At 37.6% G+C, this 25,434-nt stretch overlaps 1 protein-coding gene across 4 annotated transcripts in view; it reads right to left on the bottom strand.

Annotated features, from left to right (window-relative positions):
* The window catches only part of adcy2b (adenylate cyclase 2b (brain)), a 78,453-nt gene that overhangs the window by 30,604 nt on the left and 22,415 nt on the right, over window positions 1-25,434 (bottom strand). For all 4 annotated transcript variants that reach the window (XM_030148037.1, XM_030148036.1, XM_030148038.1 and 1 more), the window contains 7 exons: window positions 22,546-22,704; window positions 21,456-21,605; window positions 14,192-14,340; window positions 9,775-9,886; window positions 5,979-6,106; window positions 5,383-5,541; window positions 2,345-2,477 (listed from right to left, as the gene is read on the bottom strand). In XM_030148037.1, coding sequence (XP_030003897.1) covers window positions 2,345-2,477; window positions 5,383-5,541; window positions 5,979-6,106; window positions 9,775-9,886; window positions 14,192-14,340; window positions 21,456-21,605; window positions 22,546-22,704 — 990 coding nt within the window. The remainder of the gene's footprint in view (window positions 1-2,344; window positions 2,478-5,382; window positions 5,542-5,978; window positions 6,107-9,774; window positions 9,887-14,191; window positions 14,341-21,455; window positions 21,606-22,545; window positions 22,705-25,434) is intronic.

Here is a 25,434-nt window from a genome sequence, read left to right on the forward strand (position 1 = left end):
AAGACATTCTGAACACTATTACTTTAATAAATGACTGTATTATCCCTGAGCCACAACTATATTATTCATGTAATATTCACAGATATTGTTAAAGTTACTGAATTGTACAATTGTGCTGTTTTGTATTAATAAAACCAGCACATCTAGATATTTAGAAAACAGCTCAGTTTTGTTAGTTTTAACAATGGGTAACACTCTCTCTTAAGAGCTGTATTAAACTTTGACATTTAAGTCTATCTGACCTTCAGCATTATAACTCATACGTACAATAAAATGAGCTGCATCAGTTATCAGATTACATCCTATCAGATGACAACGGAAGAAAGGAATAAATCAAGTTACATTATACATATATCTCCCCACAAATTACATAAAATATTCATAAGCGAAAGAAAGAAAGAAAGAAAGAAAGAAAGAAAGAAAGAAAGAAAGAAAGAAAGACCAAATTATTGGAGAAAGGGACAAGGCAGGCCATTCCCGAAATATCACATTTTAAGACATAATAGACTTTCTTTTAGAAAAGGATACATCTCACGACAATAAGCACCAAAGCCATTCTCAGTCGTTTAACTCTAATCTAATGGAACAACTGCCACATTTATGACAGGAGAAAAACTAACAGGCTATGTCCACTGTGAGTTCAAACTCTCCTTTAAACAAAGATTTTGGTACAATATCTGATCCTACATTTAGAGAGAAAGGAAACACTGAAGATCTACAGAAGATCTTTTTGAGAAGGAGCCACAGTAGTCTTGGTGTAATCCAGTCTTGATGATCCTGTTTATCCATGCATCCTGACATCATGGAAAAGAAGAGGATAAAAAAACACAAACAAACAAAAAAAACCCAATAAAAACGCATTGGACTTAAAATCCATTTGGGTTCCTCTGTATAGGTTGGAACCCTGCTCACATGGAAGCACAAGCTGTATGTTGCATTACATTTAAAAACCAAATGCCCATCTACAACATCCAAAGTGTTAACACAAGTCTCAAAGCCTCCTTCAACAGTCACATTTTTCTATTAAGTATTGTACCCTAATTCACCTAACCATTATCTTCAGAGAACACTAAAGTAGTGCACTGTCTTCAATTGCACTGGAATTATCCTCTTTATTACTTCTTCTTTATGTCTATAAAACACTTCAGTAGAGCTGAGATGACTGAGTGGTCAAGGAGTTTGACTAGAAATCCAATGGGTTTTCACTTGCGCAGGTTCAGTTCTCTGTGATATAACTCTCTTCTTTACATTCTTCTAATCATCATTAACATCCAGTTGTGCTTGTTTGTATAGATTCAGACCCTGATCATGAACAGATGAATCTCTGAATCCTCCACAACCAGTTATACTTTTCTACAGTTAATGGTTAACTCATTTTAGTATCCTATACCGAAATTTGGTCTCTAATGCACCCAGTACCTAGCATTAGAATTAGCATTAGTGCACATCAAAAGCAGTGAACTGCCATTGAAGGCGTTCAGGGACCAACTCCAGACCTTCATCAGCATCACGGTCAGGGACACTGACAAAAGAATCAACCTATTTAGACAGTCTACACAAATTTTGCTGATCATTGTATCTTCAGAAAACATTGGGATTGTACATTTTGTCTTATAGGGACCCTTCAGTTATGTACAGGAATGATAAATATATTACTAACAGCTGTAGTTACCAATCGCTGGACAGATTCTGTGAGAAGCATCATGGATGTGACTCTACTGCTCTAGTCAGTGTCTTGACACAAAAGCTTGGAAAATGGATTCACTTTTCCATAACAGCATGATACAACAGCATGTCATATCTTTACATCTGGTCTTTTGATTTGGACTGAGAGGAGAAAGCTGCAGAAGAGAGGAAGAGGGAAGGTGTGCATTTCAAACTCCCACCCCCCTCCAGATTTAGCTGCTGTAGCTTTAAATAAATGCACACTTCATGTACCAGGTAAAACAATCTGACGCACAAGTACAGTCATGTTAGTTAATGCTACAAAGCCAACTGCAGCTAACATTAGCTAGCGAGTAGCCTTTCAGTCCTGATAGACTGAGGGGAAATGACACAAACTTTAACAACCATAAATTCAAGTTTGTGTCCACTTTTTATTCACCATAAACTGTTCATATACTTCCCTCATACAATCTAGTCACCGACTTTTTATATTAGCAACCTTTACTGATTTAATTAGGGACTATAGTGATTTTAGCCAGTATAATATTTCTGATTCATCCTTGAGTCAAAGAGGTTTGTGCCCAAAATGAAGATATTCTGTCAAGCCATTCCTAAGATACGGCAGCACAGTTAATAAAGCAAAGCAAAATATAGCTCAGGTCACAGCATGAAATCTCACCTTGGGGTTGATGACCAGGTATGTGACCACTCCATGCTCTTTCAGGTAGGAGTCTCGACTCTGTCCGTTTCCTGGCTCCACTTTATACGAACCCTTTAAATGCTCCAATGTCACAGAGGAGATGTGGACCCTCCTGAAGATGATACAGGAAGAGCAGAAAAATACCACAGGTGATGAGAGCCATTAACAGGCCTATAAAGTAGATTGTTTACTTCCCAGCTTTGTGACTACCCCAACCTACCATTTTCCCTTTTTAGCTCTGTTTGTTATTAAACCTTGCAAACAGAGATGAACGGAGACGTGTGTTTTTCGAGCATGCATATTTTTCAGATGCCTTTCAGCAGGCATAAGAGGAGACAAACCATTAGCAGCCCGGTGAGACGACACAGTAGCACTGGAGAGCCTATTTTCAGTCTGGTATACATGTAACCACCAGCCAATTTCCCCATGCTTGTTACAGCAGGAGAGTGGCAGACCTAATGGCCACATAACATTTAGAGCTGATTGGTCAAATGAATTTTCCATAATGTGGTGAAATGCTATAATATCCCATGTTCCTTGTCTGCATTTTTCCAGGCCAGGCTGATTCATGATATTCCTGATTCTTTCCACTATTTCACCCAATAAATTAATCAGAATTTACATGTTATGCTTAGACGAGCTTCCGATACTACTTTTAGATCTCCATGTGTGACTAACTATCCACTGAAACTGGAGATAATGATACTGTGGTGGTTCTGCTGGCCACTGGGATTTGCCCACTTCTACTTTGAGCTACAAGAAACTCTGGCGGTGCAGATGGGAATTTATCACTGTACTAAAGTGCAACTCAACATTAATCACAGAGAGAGCATAGAGTTCTTTTTGTCCCAAAAGCACGACTTCCAGAAACTATGGTATCTTTTGTGCTGCTGTTTTCATTGACTTGTCAGAGGCTTTTGATACGGTCGATCATTATCTGCTTATTCACACACTATGTGATAATGGGCTTGATTCAATTACATATCAGGTACTTCATTTGTCAAACATCAAACTAGTAACAAAAGATGTTCAATGAGGATCAGTTTTGAGCCTTGTCTTGTCTATATTTATATTAAGAAAACTGTCTCTTCACTAACTGGCTGTAATGTATTTGTGGAGTTGATACAGTTCTTTATGTATTTCTGATACTGTGTAATTTGCAGTTAGATCCAACAACTTCTTCACAAGGCCCCTGTGAACCTTAGACTAGCACTGACTGCAAGTAAGTTCATACTTTTTCTAGAGCAGGAGATATTGATTTCGACAGCCTACACCAATCCACACTGTACTGTATGACAGCAATACTGAGGGACTGAGAGCACACATACTGAAGTATGTGGCTTGATGAATAATTCATGTTCAAACATCACTGAAAGTCTCATCACCAGCTGTGTCCAAAACACTTTTTGTACAGAAACAGATCCAGTATCCCTTTGAACTCTAGACGAAGTAGACTTGTGAGAATCTTTCTGTCAGACCAAGCTGATGGTGAAATATTCTACCATCTACACACTGCAGCTCAAACATCTAGATCATCTTAACATTCTGCAAATAGATCCATCGCTGGAGATCTCCATGACACTTAAAGCAGGTTGGTTGTCTCTCGTTCAGAGGTGTAGTAGACATGTATGTTTTCATCCATGAATCACTTATTAAACATTCAGTACCTTATATATCATCCATGTCTTATGGTTTAAGTCCCACATGTTTATTCTGAAAATGTGCCTTTTGGTTTTGTGCATTAAACACGGAATTATCTTCAGTACACTCTCAGAATCACCAGTCTCATTACCCTTAGGGAATTCCAAGATGTTGATCTTAGCCCACTTCCAAACAGTTTGTAACTGTTGTCAGAGTAGGAGTATCTCTAAATATAGATTTTTTTTTAATTTTTTTTAATACTCCAAGAAAAAATGTTGTTTTAGTAAACATCAAAAAATACATTTAAGATGTGAAGACTCCAAGAGTGAATGTGTTTTTTGGAATTGCTTTTAGCTATTTCTCTATATCTTGACAACGTTGCAAATTAGGAAAATGTCTGTGTTTTTTGAGGCTTAAAGATCCAACATGTGACATTCATGATGTTTCATGAAGTTCATGTTGTAGTCTATGTGGTGCTGGGAGCTTTGTTTATTCCAGCTAACCCCATGTCTAAGCAAGAGTAGAAGAGGAAAAGCACTGAAGAAGTCAGGGCAAATATAAGGATTTTGGTGGAAAAAAAAAACTGGGAACTTGACATAAAAATCAGTGTTGAGGCCATAATAGATGTAGGTAACTGACACAGTTGGTGAAGGCAGGTGCTAAGTTAAGCCTTAAAGAAGCTATATGCAGTATTTCTACTTTCAAATGTAAGGAAATTACCTACAATAATCATTTGAGTGTTTAGAATGAAGAACTATGAAGTTATACCAAAGACACCAGTGTATTGGATTGCAGAGATATGAGTTGAATATATAATACCATTGGTCAGTGGGATTAATGTGACCACTAGAGGGAGTAGTGAGTCACTCTGTTGGTCTGCTATTATCTTCGCCATTTATTGCTCCACACTTCAGACTAAAATGTGACAGTTCTGACCTTGTTCAGATGATTTCAAACAGTGCAGCTATTGACGACACAAACTGTACAGAAAATGGAGGTGATTTATGGTTTTACTGTGACTGATTCTTTCTAAAAACAGAGTTAAGCTAACAGAGCTATAATGTAAACTATCAGCTGAGACAGCACATGAAGACTATAGTTACTAGTAGGTGGTAGATTCAGTGTTATTTTGACAATTATGAGATAAAGTTTTTTGGAGAAGAAAACGTGGTGATACGATAATACAGATGTGTGTAAATAATGAGCTTTATGCTTTAATCAGGGAGTACTACAGTCTGTGGATACATAGCACTGGTTTGTTGATAGAGTTTGTTCTGATATGTGACTTCCCCCTGCTGTTACTGCTGTCAATACTACATAGAACCCTTTTATATATATTGCACTTATTAATAGAAGTATGAATGAAGGAATCTTACCCTGGCACACCACCTGCCTCCATATGATTGGCTAGTGTCACATCATGTGACCAGACATCATACTGCCACTTCCTGAGGCCAATTACACCACAGAGAACATTCCCAGAATGAACGCCAACCCGCATGTTGATATCAACTCCAGTGGCGTCTCGGACCTTCCTGTGGAGAGCACAGAAGAATATCATACACTTTAATCACGTTATCCTTTATATCTGAGTTTGAAAATGTATCTGCAACAACATTACAATACATTCATAACGACTATACTATATGTTGTTGTTAATGCATTTATGATATAAAATCAGCCAACATATTGGTGTATAAAGCTAATATGGGTGTTGCATGTTTGCGTGAAAGACAGAGTGCAAAAAGGGCATATTTGTTCATTTGTTTGAAGTTTATATTTGTTCAGTTAGGGGCTTATCGTATTGCATTCACATTGTGTTTACTCTGGAGTTCAAACAGAGCTGAAATCAAGTCTGGCATTCCTTCAGCTCAATCTGTTTGACAGGCGTGTGTTTGTTTGTGCTTGTGTTTCTGTGTTTTCGTGAGAGAGACAGAGAAAATGAGAAAGAGAGGGAGAGCTGGTATTTTACTTGATGGCCTCACACATATCCAAGCCCATCTTCACACAGTTCCTGGCGTGGTGAGGCAGCGACTCCGGCAGACCAGACACACAGTAATAACAGTCTCCCAGGATCTTGATTCGCATACACTCATTTTCCTTAAAGAGAGAAGGAGGAGGCGGGGAAAAGGATGTAATGGAGATGAAGCGGGATAGAAAGAAGTGTACATTTATCATACTCTGATCCATAATTCTGTTCATCACTTACACCGATCATGCTGACAGTGATCAACCGCTTACATAAATCAAATAGTCTGCGACCGAATATTTTCTGCACAAATACCATTTCAATACTTCACTTGTCAGGAAAAAGAACATTTTTCTCTCTTTGGAAAATGTACGCTTAAACTTTTGACAACATATTGGACAGATTCTCAGGATGTAGAACCTGGAATAACAATGCCATTCCTGTTTGACATAAATAAAAAAAAAAAACAACAACACAAATAAATACCAGAGGCAGACTGATTAATACAATGTTTTATAGATAATCTCATTCAACAGAACTTGGCTTCAATAGTGACTGATAGCTAATATTTACCATCTTCAGAGGAATTGCTAACATAGAAGAGAAATAATTACTCACAAAATAAAAAATGCACCTGGGTTTTGTTGGATATTCAGTTGTCTGTTTTATATTACTAACATACATAGCTCAACAATGCTCCATTTTCTAATAAAGGAAATTGTCATCATCGTCCATTCTTTTTTTAAGATGATATCACATACAGAAATAATCAACTATCGGCTTTATCAGTCAACCTTAAAAAAATAATACAACATATATTATGTCTGGCATTAAAAACACAGCAGTCACTTCCTTTAACATTCAGAGCTTAGGCTAGAAAACCCTGATAATGCCAGATTATATTATTAAAAGATGAGTTGGTGCCACATTATACCCATCACAAATTTTTGCCACAAATATCATGAACACTGTAATCAAGTAAAACCTCAAGACCTGACAAATTGTATTCAAGACACGCTGAAAATTCAGATCATTAGGCTTTTATGGATCCAAGAAAAATATACAGATGTTGTTAGGGGTGCAGAGTTCCCCTCCTTCCCTTCTGTTTTGTGTTTCCCTGGTCCTTGTGTGTGTTGTCTGTTTCCCCTCTGTGTTGTCTGTCAGGCTGTGAGGGCAGGGTGGAGCATCCTGCAACTATTCCTGCTGCCTCCTCCTCCTCCTCCCACATCACACCTGTATTTCATCCTGTGATCAAACCACTTTAACTCTGCAGTGTAAAGGACCTGATCAGCTGTTCACCACAGTGGATCATCCTGCTATGTTCTGAGTATTGGATTTAGTAAGACTCTGCCTGCACCTTTCTTTGTTTTTCAATCATTAAACTAGTTCTCAACTGATACCTCTGGTCTCTGGATTGCTCTCTTGGTCTTAGCAATTGGTTCCATTTTGCATTAAAGCATAGCAGATACACATATTTCTGTCAATGGGCTGGGTAACTAAGGCTACATTCACACTGAAGGTCTTAATGCTAAATTCAGATTTTTTGCTGTAATTCATTTTTTTGGGTGGTTGTTCGCATTAAAATTGACATGCAACTGCTGTTAGACTCATGTGTGAACAGTCTAAGGTCCTGAGGTGACCCTTCACAAAGAAGAAGAAGGTGTGATGTCACATGCACACTGTGTTTACACAAGTAAATATCAGGGTTCCTACAGGTTTCTACAAGATAAATTTAAGACTTTTAAAGACTTTTTTAGACTACTTAGAACTGAATTAAATGCCCATTTCACAGCTGTTCCCCTCCAGTCATGTCAACCAGGTGGAAAATGATCTTTTTTCCAACGAGGCATTATCAAATTTGCACTTCCTCATGCTTACTTTACACTTGTGAACCATCCCTTAAAGTTCCCAAAGTCAGCTTTCTGCGGCACGTGTATTGGGCTGAATGTTCTGTGATCATTTCTGCAAAGTTAGCGATAACTGGTTCCTAATTTCAATATAAACTGTTGTGTCAGAACGTTTGGAAGTGAGTAGACTAACGCTACTTTCTTTGCAGCTTGGACATGTAACAGACACATTTAAACACAATACAGCCAACAACTTTATGGCAGCAAAACTTCAGACCTACCATATCAAATTTAATACCTTTTAAAGACTTTTTAAAGATATTAAAGGCAGATTCAATTCAAGACTTTTAAGACCCAGTGGGAACCCTGAAATATGGATCTTGTCAGGTCCCACCTTTTCCAGCACAGAATTGTGATGTCTGTCACATTTCAGTTATGTAAAAGTCAGATAAAATGTGATATGACATTACAAAACATCAGATATGTATCTGATTTAAGACAACATGTAAAAGAGACCTGGGTCTGTTTTGAAAAAAAAAAAAGGGTTGTGCTGTTCAGACTGTCATAAAAAAAATATCAGATTTGTGTCACATATGGCCAAAAAAAGTCAGACTTGGGCAACACAGACTCATAGACACACCCGGTTTAATGAATTCCTGTTGCATCAGTCAGAACTGGTGTAAGTGTATTTTGATGTCATGTATGGTTAGGTTACATCTGATGGCTATAGCTGATGAAAAAGGCAATGGAAATTAATGTATCAAAATGTACAATAGTTTCACAATAGTAATTCACAATAGTCAGTAATATTGGTGGTATTAAGGCAGTGGGAGTCCTAAATCAAACTCAGCTTCAGGCTCCATAAAGGCTTGATCTGACCCTGACAAATAAAACTAATAAAAACTAAGCACTACACTAATATTACGGATGGTTGAAAAATTGAAGGCTTGGATACAATAATTATCCGCTGTTAACAATTTGACCTGGACAAGCGTCATCAACAAGCAGTTTCTACTGTTTTGTTTAACAAATGCTGTTTTAAAACTTTTCCATCTTTATTCAACCCCCGTACAAACACAGGCACATCCATCAAGCCCAAAATCCTATACCCACACACACAACACATTAGCTCTTGTTCCACATGTGGGATGAGTAACAGCTCATCCTTGGCCACGTTTATGTAACGGCAGCATTATGAGGCAGAAGGACAGAGCTGCTGGACACAAAACTGAGCGAGAGCCTGATTCAACTGTGCAGACCTGAATATCAGAGGACCCATGGGACCCTCAGATGCACTCTGACCAGCCCACACTGCTGCAACCTGCAGCTGATAACACACACACACACACACACACACACACACACACACACACACACACACACTGTGCTATGGGGAGGCAGTGTATAGAGGCTATCAGCTGCCGCAGGACAAAGGAAATATTTATTTCAAGGCCATGTCTCATCTGACTGACAGCACAACATACCCCTGAGAGTCCTTTGACTTCACTGTTTTATAACTAAGAATTAGCATCAGCGTTTTTTTGAGAGATATCTTGTTGTTGATGTATGCTGGCTCTAGAAGTGTAGAGATTATTTTCCATTTCAACTCATTAAAGTATGTAAGATTTAGCACATTTAATCTGGGAATCAAATCATTTCTTAAAAAAAAAAAAAAAAGTAGACCAGTGTTATGGACTCTGTGCCAGTGGTCACTGCATACACACAAAGTCACTGAAATTAGGTAGAACACACTGCAGTACTTTTACAAATGCAACCCCATGGATTGCTACAGACTTATAGTTGGAGAAAGGCACTTAACTTAATGCTTTGGCAGGAAACGTTTCCAGTTAATATTTGGATTACAACATAATGGCATCAAAGCATCAGAGAAATTTGTTTAGGTGTGTGTGCATTTTTTTTCTTGGGTGCATATGTCTTGACATGTAATTTACCTTTGCTATCTGGTCAAACTTTCCAAAGAGCTCGTTCAGCATGTGCACAAGTTCACCTGGAGAGCAGTCACTGGCCAGTCTGGTGAAGCCCACAATGTCTGCATACAGAATACTGCACAAAAGAAACAGACGCAGACACAGAGAACGCTTTATACCACGACTACAATAACAAAGAGAAGCATTTTATAATAATGTACACATATTCACCATCAACAACCAACTTGAAGACTTAAACAAATGTCTGATAAAATATTAATAGTAGTGATTAAGCCTTTGACCAACTGATGAAACGAATGAATGAAAGTCATTGCATTTTCAGTAATTGGAACTGGGTGACATTCCTACAAAACATCACCAGCAACACACAAAAAACAGATTACATTTTGTTATCATATTTTGTACCGACTTGAGTAATTATGTGCACCACTACAGTATTCCAGCTGTAGAAGAACTTGGCTGAAGTACACCATCTGACAGAGGCCAAATCATAAATGCCAAATTTTTATTTGTTGTCACAAATCCTCCAAGCTGTATAACCTGTAATGCTTTGTATGCATGTCTCACCGTGTTCTATGGCTGCTTTCACCTCTTTTAGCCTTAGCATGTAGCCAGAATTTCCAGTAACTTCAATATATAATGCAGAATTTCGTCCCATGACAAGAAGCAGCACAAACAATTAGAAACATCTGACATGTGTTGAATGAAACATGGTATAAAACATCAGAAAATAAAAGTAATAAATCTTATATTGTCTGAACAAAATGGTTACAGATATGTTAAAGACAAATTAAATACTATCACTCTGATTTATAGAAGTTGTTTTTGTCCCTATAGCTTTTGTTTTTACTATTGTATATACTTCCCATATATCCAGAATGTATCTTAATACAGAGACTGACAAATGCATATGTGTGGTCATTGGAACTTTACTAACAAACCTAATGTTGGTCTAGGACTTTTACACAGAAATGTACATATTACAAACATTCTGGCATGTCAAATGTCATTATAAATAACCTTTTAATGTCTTATAAAAGGTCATTAACAGCTCCCTTGATAACCTTCTAATTAATGTGTATTGATAGTAAGAAGGACACTTGTAATATGATAAATAAATAATCGTCAATCCGTCTCATGAAAAAATAAAAATAAAAAAACCTCCAGTTGTCGGATGGATTCTGTCTCTGAGACACAAAATATTGATTAAGTATTTATAGAAGAATGTTATTCAGTATGATATGGTTGAGAATCTGTGTGATCATTTACACTCCATAAAGCTCTGTCAGCTGAAAATTTCACAGTAAACTTAGGCTAGACATGACTTTAGCTTTGAAGAAACAGGAAAAAAAAAGTGTATGGATGAAAGTTTTCATAAATCTCTTAAGTAGTCCATTACAGTAATGAACAAGCTATTTCTACTTGGTTTGAGCTTGTTCTTCAAAAACAAAATGGGAACAAGGTGCAATCCATCACTTAAGAAGCCCGAGTGGGCGAAGAAGTGTCAAACTAGTAGTGAATTAGGTATTAACAAGAACCGTCTTTAGAATGGGAAGCTTTCTGTGAGTTCGAAAGACTTAATTTAGAGTTATTTCTATGCTATTAACACTTGTAATTTTGTGTTTTAGTACAAAAAAATTCAACTATATATGCTACATGTTATCTAAATAGAATTAAGGACCACACCTAGAAAAGCATGTAAAACTCATGTGCAATTACCTCCTTAGATACTATCGATTAGCATGAATATGGAGTTTATTGGACAAAAAGTGCTTTTTAACAAGTGATTTAAAACAACATGTTTAAATGTAAATCCCTTCCAAACATTCAGGCCTGTAACACATTCTAAAAAAGTTGGGACAGTAAAGCATTTACTGCTCTATCCACTGAGTCCATTAAACACATCCAGTTGTCATTCTACCACTTTACATGTGATGATAAAGAGCAGAGGAAGTGGATGAAGGTGAGAAGCAAAGTTACAAGATTTCCCACTGTGTCCTGTCAAACCAGGTCTTCATGGATTCCCCTAATATAGAAAATGGCTTAAAGGAGGTGTTTCACATCTTCACACTTCAGGTTTCATTTGTCAGCCCTTCAGCTGAGCCGTCCAGTTCAAGGGAAGATAAATAAAGTATTGATTTACGTTAGTGATGCTCTGCTGTAAGCGGATCAGGTGCTTTAACGCTATTTAAACAGAAACTTAAAACTGTGATACACTGCAGGAAGAATCTGATAAGACAATGTGTTTGAGTTAAATAAATGAACTCCAACTAGTTCCATACAAGTTCGGCCGTTGTTGACTGTTCGGACCTGGAAATGGGTTTTATGGCACCAAGACCTCATGACAGGTGGAATCTGGACAATTCCAGTCTAGCATCTGCAACCTCTTCTCTCTAGTCTTTGTAATAGGTGCAGAATGGGGTTTTGCATTATTTTGTTGAAATATGCATTGGTGTCTCTGGAAAAGTTGTTGTATTGACAGAAGCACCAAAATCTCAATGTTCTCATCATGAATGGTACATCACAGATGATACTAACACAAAACCAGACCGCGGCAGTACTTGGCTTCTGGTATCAGTCTGGATGGTTGGTTTTGTCTTTGGTCCAGAGAACATGGTGTCCATTGGTTTAAAATCAATTTTATCACAATCTGTGTTTCCACGGACTGATGGTCCATCACCGGAGCCATAATTTCAAGATAAGGTCTAGTGAATAAAATGTGCTTCAATCCAAATTACAAATTACATATTTATCTTTGTCAGTGGGTTTACATGACACTTAACATAACACATTATTGCATAAAAATAAACTTTATAAGTGCATGTAAACACGTTAACTCGACTGAAATTTAAGTTTTACTAACACCCAGAAGTTGATCTACTCCTGCATGTAAACAGACCACTCAGACTGGTACTGGAGGTGTTCTGCACATGCATTAGATCTCTGCAGCAAATCCTGACCTGGAAGTTGAACATCATACATCTCATCTTCACTGAAAATAGAGTGGATAAAAAGTATGCTATGTACAAATTTGCAACATTGTCCGTTGTCCCGGAAACTGTAGCTCAACTAAGCTTTAAATATAAATGCACTGACTGTGTAGATTAGATTAGATTAGATTAGATTAGATAGAAGTAGTATTAATCCTTTGGGCGGATCCCTCAGGACATTGAGGTTCCAATAGTAGCACAAAACCGCATATACCCACAAGAAATACCAAGTAATTAGCAATACAATAACTATAAAAGACAGTAGTGAAACAAAACAGGCAATTGCTCATTGAAAATTACTAGTAGAAACAACAAGTAGTATTAATGAAGTAATAATAAAGTATTAGTAATAAAAATAGCGAATTATATTATAAAATTATAATATGCACAATATCTATCTATCTATCTATCTATCTATCTATCTATCTATCTATCTATCTATCTATCTATCTATCTATCTATCTACATATATATAGTTTAATAATCGCAGGATAAAAGTTATAATAATAATAATAATAATAATAATAATAATAATAATAATAGTGTAAATGGTGAGATTAGAATTATTATCATACATTTGCAAATTTGGAAAAACTTCAAATCAAAACAATGTATTTCCATAAACTAAACAAAAAACAAAACCACTTTCCACCCAATTAGTACCTCTGAAGATGTACTGGTGGACATCTTCAATACAGAGTTCCACTGCCATCTGTCCTTGGTTTTCATTTCTGTGTTCTGCTGAGATTACCCTTTTAACTGCGAGTTACACCATGTGAGAAATGAATTTGCTATCACTGGATGGATAATAGGCAGATCAACATGAGGACACGCACACACACTCACCCACGCACACACCTGAGCCCCACTTAAAAGGGACACCGTGATATTGTTTCTGCTGTAAGGCTTCAGCAGGATGGAAAACAGGTTTTAGAGGACATTCCTTAGAGAGGCTCTCGAGGTAAGCCTGGATCTGTGTAGTCTGCTGAGCCTGTATGAGCCCTCCTCCTCCTGCTGTATAGAGGTGGATGTTCTAGAGAACAGAGGGCACAGACTGTATGTGGCTCTTCATTTGGCAAAGTGACCTCAAAGTATAATAGAGGTGGATTAACTCTGAATCAAATTTGGCCTTGGCAATGGAAAGGAATAAGAATATGTGTGGCAGAAAAGGTAGGAAGAAGAGAAAAGAAAAGAAAAGAAAAGAAAAGAGGAGGAACTAAATGGAAATGATAGAGGTTGAGGAGAGCAGAGAGGATAGAGGCAATCCAAATATGAGTACGAGCAGAGAGGTGTGAACAAAGGAAGGGCAGGGATGAGCTGTGACAAGGGGGAGGACAGGATGGTATTGGAGCAATCAGGTGCTGAGATGAGAGCAGGAAATAATAACCTTTATTATGTGGAGGTTCAGGGAAGGGAAAAAGAAACATTACCTGACGTTGGTGTGCCGCTGCACATAGAGGTTGTGGAAGTTGTTGGTGCTCTCCGTTCGGCCGAAGTTGGGTCCTTGGAGCCTCTGGATGATCTCGGCTTTCATCACTCGGGCTATATGAGATGGCAGCAAGGATAAGAGTAGACGCTCCTGCAGACAGAGAGGCACATTAGCAAGGACACATGTGAACAATGCAATAAGGATAAACATGTGGAACTAGAAGGAAGTATAAATATCATGTATATTTGAAGTATTTGTACTGAAGTAATAATTTATAGGTGCACTGGGGATGCTGAGTTTATCCAGTTTTTTTTCTACTCATAATGTTTGTGGCCTTCTTTAATCCATACAGACCCAAAATCATCTAGTGATGTAAAATATTTAATACCTGTGGATCCACTAATCCTATCAATACATGTAAATAATTGGTGTAAAATGCAGTTTGTCATCTTTTCACGGTCATCAGATATGAGCCAGTTCAGAGGCTCCATAGTGAACGTGGAAACACTGTTGTCTTCTACAACATTGATTCACCAGTAAAACCCATGGAGTTTGACAAATGACAGTGGATTAAGACACTTGTTGTACGTTCAGTTAATGATAGATTTTGCTGAAAAAGTCCGTTTTTCTTCAGTTTTATCTGTTTTGATATAATAACCTTTGAGTTTAGGCTGAGCTTTTATGAACATCTACATGATCAGTGAATTAAATATCGGAAAATACATGATTTACACTGAAGAATACAAAATACAGAGGATAATTTTAGAATAAATGGTGATAAATCACTTCAGAAAGGTTAAATGTATTTAAAAAGTAACTTGAAAATTGACACAAATATTTATGGGTCTTATGAGTTAAAAATGTTCAATATATCTTGGCTTTGGCAGCTGTTTTTATAAAAATTCCTGTAGTGACTATCTAACCTATTCAACAGCTATAGAGAGGCTGCTATTGTATTGACAGATAATCTTGTGTGAAGTGACCGTGCCTAAAGTCTGTAAGGTAAAAATTCCACATCAAATGACACACAATTTCAGCAAACATAATGGTCCTGCGGTGATATTAGTTGACGTCTCAGTGAATTGGTGTGATTTGCAACATTTTTTGTTTCCACCATGGATTTATTCTACTTATAGGAAATTAAAGGATGGGGGCAATGGAGGCAGTGGTGGTGATAATAAGAAAAACTTTAAAAGTGTTTTAGGTGGAAATTGAGGAGGCTCATATCATATACAGCATGGATACAGCAGTTTTAAATCCTTCAGAAAATATAAAGAGATGGATGACATGTATAACAGTTACAGTTACAAATATTTTTCTATTTTTCAACCTGCTCTTGGGAACAGAACTGGGGAATGATGTGAATAAATTCAAGGAAAACAATGCACCACAAGAAACAACAGATGTAGGGGGTTGATTTCCAAAGTCCATAAGTTATGCTAGTCCCATGTGAATACATTAAATAATGCGAGTACATGTATAAATATGGTGTTTGACAGAGTGTTGCATCAGGGGCTGTATTTAGCATTAATGTTGCTGGAATTCAAGGGTAGTCTGTACATTGTGATTCTTCAGTATCAGCACTTGTATAATGTGTTTCACTGCCACTGAGGAAATGAATGCATGAAATCAAAAGAAATATGGAGATTTACTGAAACATTAGCGCAAAACAGAGGTCTTTTTTAATATTATGAGAAGTATAGGAATATTTTTTGGGAACGAATCAGACTGTGGCGTCTAGATAATTGATAGGAAATTATATATTTGTGTATTATTACTGACTGATGAGAGTTATATCTGCAATAATTTGTTAGAGATTTCCCAAAAGTCCATCTTAACTCTGTCTAAGCAATTGAGCCGATGCAAAATGAAGTAAGGAGTTGTTTTTAGCCTTCTTAAACTCACTCAGTTCTCCTCTCTCATCTTCTAATACTCCTCATAAATACAGCCTCTGTCATGCACAGCTAATATTTAAACTCCTAAATAGAGCTTCGCATCCCCTTAATGATGGTTCGCTGGGGCTAATTTTTCAGCGCTGAGCACCGGAAGTCAGGGAGAAGTGCAGAAGAGCTATCGAGATGGAAAAAAAGGTCTTCATTCTGAAATATGAAGCATGACTGACGAAAGCAATGGAGCTCATTTTATAAATCTATTGCTGTGATCATACACTTAGGTTACAACTTTGGCTGAAAATTAAAGGAGGAATCCATCAGGTGGAGTTGGCTGGAATGAATTTATGACTGAGAATACCTCTACTGAAGTGTTTATTTTATTAGTTTATTAGTTTGCAGTTGCTTTTGCTTCCCAGTACACCTTCCAGTGTACCGTACCTGGCAACAAAAGTCAAATTTAGAACCTGACAGGAAAGATCTATAACCTTAGCAGTTGAGTAATAATGTCTGTTTGAGGTTTTTTGCTTTAATTCAGTACCACGCATACTGGATGGAGGGTGTTTTGAGGGTGATTTTTGTGTGTGGGGGCATGTGTGGGTGTGTGTGTGTGTGTGTGTGCATGGGTAGAAAGAGTGAATAGCTGCCTGAGGGGGTGTGACTCATAAATGCGGCTCACAGCAGAGAGGGTCATTACATTGTTCACACACCACGGGCTCATTTCCTAAAACACAGCAGCAAATTAAGTCGAGAGAGGGGTGGGGGTGGGGGCGCTAAAAATAGAAAACCTTCACCACCCGCACTTATTTACTTATTCAGCATTGAACTGATGTGAGCACTCCACTGTGAGCATGCAGAGAGCGTATAATGACCCGAAGAGATGGAGCTTTATTAATCATGTGTTTGATTAATGAACTCAACCAAGCTGTATTTAACTATTGAGCGTGACGTGGTTTCGTTTTGTTCTGCGCTGGCATTTGCGAGCATCCTGACATATTGCCATATGTTTACACACAAAAGCATATGGCCAAAGTTAAGCACTGCTGACTCACATATTGCAAATCAACACAAATCAATACATCTTAAGCATATGAGACTACAGTGCCTTTTTAAGCAAGACATACAAGATGCGTAGTTTTATCTCCAACAGTTACAGACATACTGTGCATGTGTGTATGTGTCGTCTCAGTGATACTGTATTTATGTTCATTACAGGGTTCATTACCAGTTTCACAGCCCTCACTCATCATTGTTTGTCATATGCCCAGGTCAAGTGCTCCATCTTTGTCCTGCTGTACACATTACCATCTTATTATTCTTGGCCTGCTTCCATGTGTTCACTTTACATCCATGAAAAAGCAGTTTGGTCCCAGAGTCTGTATTTACTGTCTGTTCCAAAGCACTGTATTTAACCCATAAAGACCCAAAAAGCCACTGTTGACAAAAATCATCTACTGTTCTAAATTGTTTAATACCTGTTGATCCACTAATCCTAGCAATACATGTAAACAATTGGTGTAAAATGCAGTTTGTCATCTTTTCATGGTCATCAGATATGACCCATTTAGATGTTCAGAGGCTCTGTAGTGAACATGGAAACACCGTCACCTTCTACAACATTGATTCACCAGTAAAACCCATGGAGTTGGATCAGTAACAGTGGATGGAGACACTTGTTTTTATGTTCAGTTAATGATAGATTTTGCTGAAAAAAAGTTGTTGTTTTTTTTAGTTTTCTCTGCTTAAATCGGTAATATTCTGCTTTTTATATTGGAATTATGTATTTTAAAACATTTCCTTGTGGTCTACATAAACTTTAAATGCTATTCTTGGGTCTGAAGTCTTCATTAATTAAACTCCACAGGCCCATCTTCAACCCAATTTCTGAGTAATGACACCAGAAAGGTCGTTTTGAGCGCTGGCCCTCTAAATGCAAATGAGCTACTTCACACCCCACCGCCTCCAGGTTGTTGACCGTGCTGCTCTGTCTCGTTTCTCCGTACTCTGAGAGAAATGTTCGTCGGAATTCTTGACCTTATACGTGCAAATGTTGTGATGTAACTAGTTATAGATGCGACAAATTAAGAAAGAATTAAAACAGGTTGTAGAAATCCACTCGAGTTTTGCCAAAATGAATATAAAGATAGCTTTGCAGCACCTGGACAGTTCAAATTCAAACTTTTTGAACAATTACGGTCCCCAAATACACAAATAAATATACTAAAGACTAATAAAAGTGGGTTTAGCACATATGACCCCTTTAAGATATAATAACTCTTACCTTTAATCTGATCTTTTATGAACATGTGCATGATCATTGAATTAAACATGGGAAAATACATGATTTACACTGAAAAAACATAAAATAAGGACAATAATATTACAATCAATGGTGATAAATCACTTAAGAAAGGTTAAAAATAAAGAACAATTAATTTGGGAACTGACACAAAAGTAGAACTGGGTCTTTATGGGTTAACTGGAAAAAAGACATTTAAATATATTGGCACCTATGTTGGGAAACAACTGCAAAATTACCAAAAAGGTGCACGAAAGGAGATCATGCATGTTGATGTTCATGCACTTTCCAGAAATGGGTAACTCCATTACTATGCAAAAAACAGTCTTTGTTGTCTACATCCACAGTAAACACCACAATATACAGATTTTTATGTAGAGGTTTCACAAATGTGGTGCTTGTGAGTGATTCAGACAAGGGAACGTTATGGAACTGGTCTCATTACATGATTTTGAAGTGATTTTAAAGGACTGCGAAGCACTTCTATATTGATGTTGATGATGTGAGATGAATCCTTGACTCAGAATGATTCTGTAATTTATTACTTGCATGTAAATTAGATGATGTTTGCATGCATGGATGCAAACCTACCCAAACCCTTTTCATTGTGCTGCTGCATGTTTTGGGTAGAATGTTCTTTACTTGTTAAACATTTTAAATAAATAAAAAAATGTTTTACATATGATACGGATTTGACAAAAGACTGCATCAGAGCTAATCTCTTCCTAGAGGACCACTAGATATTAATGTGCAATTTCAGTGTCATTTCCCTCGTCGTCTAGAGTGGCTAATGTCATGGCAAAGCTGCTAATGTCATATCAAATGTCACTGCATAATGTCTCCTCGGACATGATCTACTTACCAACTCCTCATCCCCGATGAAGCTCAACAGTGAAATATTTTGTGGAATATGTCCCCCCATCTTTTTGCGTGGGATTATAGTTAAGGATATAATAGTGATGCATGAGGTCAAAATGTATGTAACAGACTATATTTGGAAGGGAATGTCTTCTAGTATTAAACCAGTTAAAGTGGACGAAGCCTATATGACATCAACCACTGATTTCTTCTGCTGAAGTACCATATTTAAATCAGATGGAAGGGCAGATGAACTTCAAGAAAATCATATAAAACACCACTGAGTAATTTCAACTACATACTAAATGTTAATAAATGCAATTATGTTGGATAAAAAGTATAACAGTAATTTTAGCTCTGCATATTGTGTAAATGTGCTAATTAGCACTAGCTGGCCAAATTAACAAGCCAGATGACAGACCATATAACCCAATGGGAATTAATGCTAACCTTAGCTCATGTAGTTAAGTAAAGTTAACAGGCTGGGTTTAGTATCGTAAACTTCATGATAGAAGCCTCTGATAGTCTTGTTAGTGCAACTCAACCACAACTAGGGCAGAGCTGTCTGTCAGGGTAAACCATCTTTAATTCAATAAACACAATCGTTAAAAGAAGACACAATGCCCAGTTAACTGTAAGTCAATTACTACATGACCGACACGGGTAAATGGCACTCACCCACATGTCTGTTAGAGAGTATACACCCTTAATTATGCATGACTGGAAACCTTAAACAGGTGAGTTATTTAAAAATTCACTTATCTACATTTATCATGAATGAGGAAATTGCCATCACGCACCAAAATGAACATGGAAGTCAAAGGGACTTTTGACTGATTTATCTTTTGACCCTGGAGATTCCTGCTTAGTCGTCTTAAATCTAACCATAAGCTTAAACTGGTTGCTGGCAACCAGGTTAAAATGTGGCCACAAGCTAAAAGAGATTAATCTCACGGAGTTAAAACTTATCTCCACTCTTCTGTAGCCCTGTTCCAGTTCTGTAGTTATGTCTGAGAGCCTCCACTACTCTGTCTACAAGCAAAATGACTCCAGATTAACATAGTGAAACTCAACCAAATTTGCCAAAAATAAATATGAAGTCAAAAGTGCTATCTAAAAACCAGCTGGTTGTAGTTTTAAAAATGGCGGTTCATAGTGTTCGCTGTTCCTGTTTTGGTCTGTAACTGCTGTCCACCGATGACTGATGATAGGGGTCATGTCATCAGTTCTTAGCTCTGGCCCCAGTTTAGCCCAGCTCGTTGGTGCTTGCCTGGAACCTGTTTGAAACCACTTTGGAACTGGTTTGGCTGCTGCTTAGGTGGTGGAAAAACAAAGAACCAGTGCTAAGCCAGGCACTGGCTCCGAACCAGCCCTGGAGCCTGTTTAATGGAAAAGGGGTATATGACCTGCTGAGAAATCCTCCACTTTTCCACAGTGACCACACCCACTTCAAATTTCTGACCAATCACACAATAGTTGTTGGACACCACACCAGAAAAAAGTTGATGTGTGGAGAACAGGCAACAAGAACTCCCAAAGCTGTGAGAAAAAAATGACGTCATTATTTTCTCACGGCCCTGGGAAAGAGTACAAATTTCTCTCTTCTTGCGGATCATGTAATAACCTTTAGGCAGGATAGTGGACGAAGCATTTACCCACTAGTGTCAGGACACGAGAATGGAGATGTTTTGGTGGAACATGATGTTAAACCAAATAAATCCTTACTACAGAAAACAACGCATAAAAAGGCATGTCTTTGTCTGGGCTTGTCATTTTCAGGTTGAAGTTGCACCTTGAATGTTCTTTCATGTAGAAAATGGGACTTTCAAAGTGATAACACACAAATAATGGGAGGAAGAAGAATGAGAATCCTGCCCCTGTACGACAAAAATACTCTTCCTTATTCCATCTAACTAAACTACTCAGAAACTTGAAGATTAAGTCTGATGTACATTCTGGCTTTACCTAAACCTGAGCAAAATTACCATGAAAGGTATGGGATTTAGGGGGTTAGTTAGAATTCTAAGCCTGCATCTGATAAATAAAGGTTAAAGGTCAAAGGTTAACCCACTTCACTATCCCTGCAGGGAAATTCAGTCTCTGCACTTTGCCAATCCTAATACAAACAGCACCAAGTATTAGTGATTAGCTTTAGCACTTATCACATTAGGAGCCATAAGCTGCCATCTGGGAATAGAAGTGTGTGTTTGTGTGTTTACCTGTTGATGCTTCTCGAACTCTAGTTTGATGGGAGATTTGATGCAGTTGCAGGTATCCTGGTAGGTCTGCTTCAGGGCCAGGTCCATCAGATGTTTGTGGTACGCCCCAGCCAGGTTCCCACAGGTAAAGATGATCACATTGGCTAAAATCTGCCATGTTTAATAAACACACACGCACAGACAAGCAATGAATAAAACACTCCAATAATGTAATGAGGTGACACAGGTTCCAGATATGCCTTTATATGCATCTATATGTCATATTCCCACTATCTATTGCTGCTCAAGCAAGTTTATATTATTACCTTGTAAAACCTGGCCGAGCAAACAATTCCATAGTACTTTTCCACCACTGTGTCAACCTCCGGTGCTTTAAAATGTGACCATGCATATCAATAGGCTAGCCTTGACGCTGTATCCAAGGGCAATGAGTGTCTTCGAGCATGTTTTATTGTTGGTGTGCTTTTCCATTGTGTATGTGTATACGTGTGAAACAGATGAGACAGCCCGAGAGCGTTATCACTGTGTTTACTTTGAGAGTTGATAAGAAAGCATCACTGTATGTGTGTGTATGTGTGTACTCTGACATGAATGTAATGTGAAATTCTTCCGACTCTTTGTATGTTGCTCGTATTATTTGTCAGTGTTGGAAGAGGGTGTGATTGGTGTATTCGATGTAACAGAATAAAAAGGTCCCTTCATTCACAGCCAGTGTTTAAAGAGCTGTTCCCTGAGTACATTAAAACGCACTTCATTTGACTCTGGAGGCTTTGCTGAATGTGCGATGTCACTATGATACAAGATAGGTTCAGCGCTTTACGACCTGGACCTTATTAAAATGGTGTTCCTCATCATTTTTAATCGTGCATGGAACATCTGTACCAATTCGCTTCAAGAAACTAACCCCTGTGCTGCGGCTAATAGTGCAATGAAGGTATCATTTAGTCCCTCAGACTTCAAAACATTAAGACCACGGCGGGGTCATCTCAGATCCGTCTGCAGCAAGAAACGATTTTTGATGGAAAAAAGGAGGTTTTGATGGCCTTTTTGACCCGTGTGTCCCATAATCTTTACTAGTTTTCTGTCTCACCTGCCAAATTAAATGTTCCAGTTCTGTAATGGTGGCCAGACAGATGCTGAGAGTAACCGTGTGCGAGAAGCAGGTGATGGCACTGGCGATTATGGCTCCTCTCATGGAGAAGGGCAACATGGTGTACACGACAAAAACAATGAAGAGGAAGAAGGACACCTGGAAGGAGACACAGGAATATGTCAGTGCGTAGAGAAAAACAAAGTACCACATAGCTCTGTTGTAAAACATGTTAACTTTAGCAAACAAGGAATCATCTTATGCAAAAACATTATCTTTAGTGAATAAGTTACCATTTTGAATACAATGTAATTATCTTCTCTGAATATGTTATTACTTTGTGCAAAACAATTATCCTTTGCAAACAAGATGTGATTTGTAAAAATGTTATTATCTTTTGCAAACCTGTTTTTATCTTCAACAAATGTCTTTATGAACAAGTTATAATCTTTTGCAATCAATTTAATATTTTTTGTAAACAAGTTACGTTATGCAAACAAGTTGTCTGACACAAACAAGTTATTTTCTTTCCAAAAAACCTTTTAATAAGTTGTTATTTCCATGAAGGCCATCGTTATCTTTTCGAACAACTTATTTCTTTGTGCAAAAATGTTATCTTTTACAAACACATTATTAACTTGTACAAATACATTAGTATCTTTTGTAACAAAATTATCATTTTGCATGCTAACTTTTCTATATTATTATCTTTAGCAAACACGTTATTGTGTAATTATGTTATCTAATGCAGAAACATCATCATCCTTTGCTAATAAGTTATTATTTTCCATAACACATCATGTTTTGGAAACAAATTATCTTTTCATAAAACAAATGATGGTATTGTAACAATTTTTTGAATGAAAAACTTTTCGAAAGTAACGTATTTTTTTTGCAGGGCATGGTGCAGTAGTTACAGACAACGTTTACTGGGAATTTTATCTTTATGCTGAAGTGTTGCTTTTGTGAACATGTTACATTTTGCAATCAATTTATTATTTATTTGCAGTTTTTTGCAAACAAGTTATCTTGCACAAAGAAGTTATTTTCTTGATAATTATCTGTTTGCACAACATGATTTTGTAATGCACACAAGACTTGTTTGCACAATATAATACCTTGTCACTATAATTTGTTCTCTTTAGGGCCTTGGTAGAAACACGTAAAAAAACACTGTTTTTTGTTCTATAATGATGCATATAACATACTCCCTATCGTTATATAAATTACACCAATCACATTCTCACACCACATAAATGCCTCAACTGTTTATCTAAAAACAGAATACAGTTATAAGCACTGAATGGATCGCCCACTCTTCTGTACAAACAGCAAACTGCTGATCCTATGATAAATTATATTAAATGAGTGGGCTTCTCACTCAGCTAAAAAAACATCCTGTGATACACTGTCTAGAAAACCAAATCCAACACCTCAGAGAATCACCGAACTCCTGAGGTTGAACACGAATGCTTTCTTCCCTTGGGAGGATTGGAGCAGGACTGTTTGCTTTTGCATATTTGTGCTCGTTTACAGTGTTCAGTCCTCTCTCTTTCCAGGTTTCCTTCAAAGTCTTGTTGTCTGACCTCCCTTCTGCTCTCACCGTGGACATGTGCGTTGTGCATGCATACCGGTTTATGTTGCCTATGTAGTTCATCGATACCTTGTGCCTTAACCTCCTGTTTCGTCCCTGTCCACTTCCCCTGCTGTCAGTCCAGCCCTTCCTGTTATGGTGTCTCTGGTGGTGACCGGCGCGAACAGGTCACAGTTTGAACTGAGACACCAGATGAACTGTGGCCTTCCTGCTGGTCTGTTTATTTCCTGTGTCTTTCAGGTTCAGACAGCTGGTCTGCAACAGGAATCCGCTGAGAGTGACAGGTTGGAGGGAATGCGCTTTGTTGTTTTTCTGTTTATTTGGACACAAACTACTTTGTAGGTCTGATTAAAATTGATTCTCATTCTGATCCCGACATGTCCTCTTGTGTTTTCATATCGACAAAACTCAAATAAGACTTTAAATTCTTTGGTCCTATTCAGGGAGGGTAATCTGATGATATATGGAGACTGATCCGACAGAAGTTCACAATATCTCATTTAGGTGAATCATCAGAGACCATCCTACTTTTTAAACTTGACAAAATGAATTCAAGAGCATCTAATGATGGGGATCTATAATATGTAAATGATCCAGTATTGTTGTATGACCTAATACAATGCTCACCAAACTTACTTTCAGGACCAAAAAGAGGTGGTGAATCCATGTTTATTGGGTTGCCAATTGATTGATTTAAATACATATGAATTCATTCATTTTCCAAACTGCTTAATCCTCTGGTTGATTGTGAATTTAATGAGCCTATCCCTGCTACCCTCAGGCAAATGACCACCTACAGCTTATTTATATACATCAGTTGTTAAGACCTGTTACTGTGCATGTGTTTGGATGGTGGGAGGAAGCTGGAATGACATGTAAAGTCCACACAGAAAGGACTCCTCTTGTTGTGAGTGCTAACCACACCACTGTACTGCTGCACCATTGTACCACCTAAATATACAGTATATTTGTGTTTTTTGCTTCACTGGTTGTACTATAATTTGATAATTTTGCAATCTTTTATTAATACACCAACATTTCCACCAACCCCAAATCAAGTCCCTGATGCTTAAAGTACTGAAGTCACATTTTTGGTCAATTCAAGTTGAGCATATAGACATGTTGTATTTGTTTAGCTAAGTCCACCCTATGAATATTTGTAACAGAGGCGATTTCTCATAGCCTGCAAGGGAAGCCCGGCTTCCCCTAACATTACGAAAATTAAATGGTCAAATATGTTCGGTTGTGTTGACATTTCATTGACTACAAATGTGTTAGAACACGTTCATCTCAAA

Source organism: Sphaeramia orbicularis, chromosome 11, assembly GCF_902148855.1.
Source record: "Sphaeramia orbicularis chromosome 11, fSphaOr1.1, whole genome shotgun sequence".
Classification (NCBI taxonomy): Eukaryota; Metazoa; Chordata; class Actinopteri; order Kurtiformes; family Apogonidae; genus Sphaeramia; species Sphaeramia orbicularis.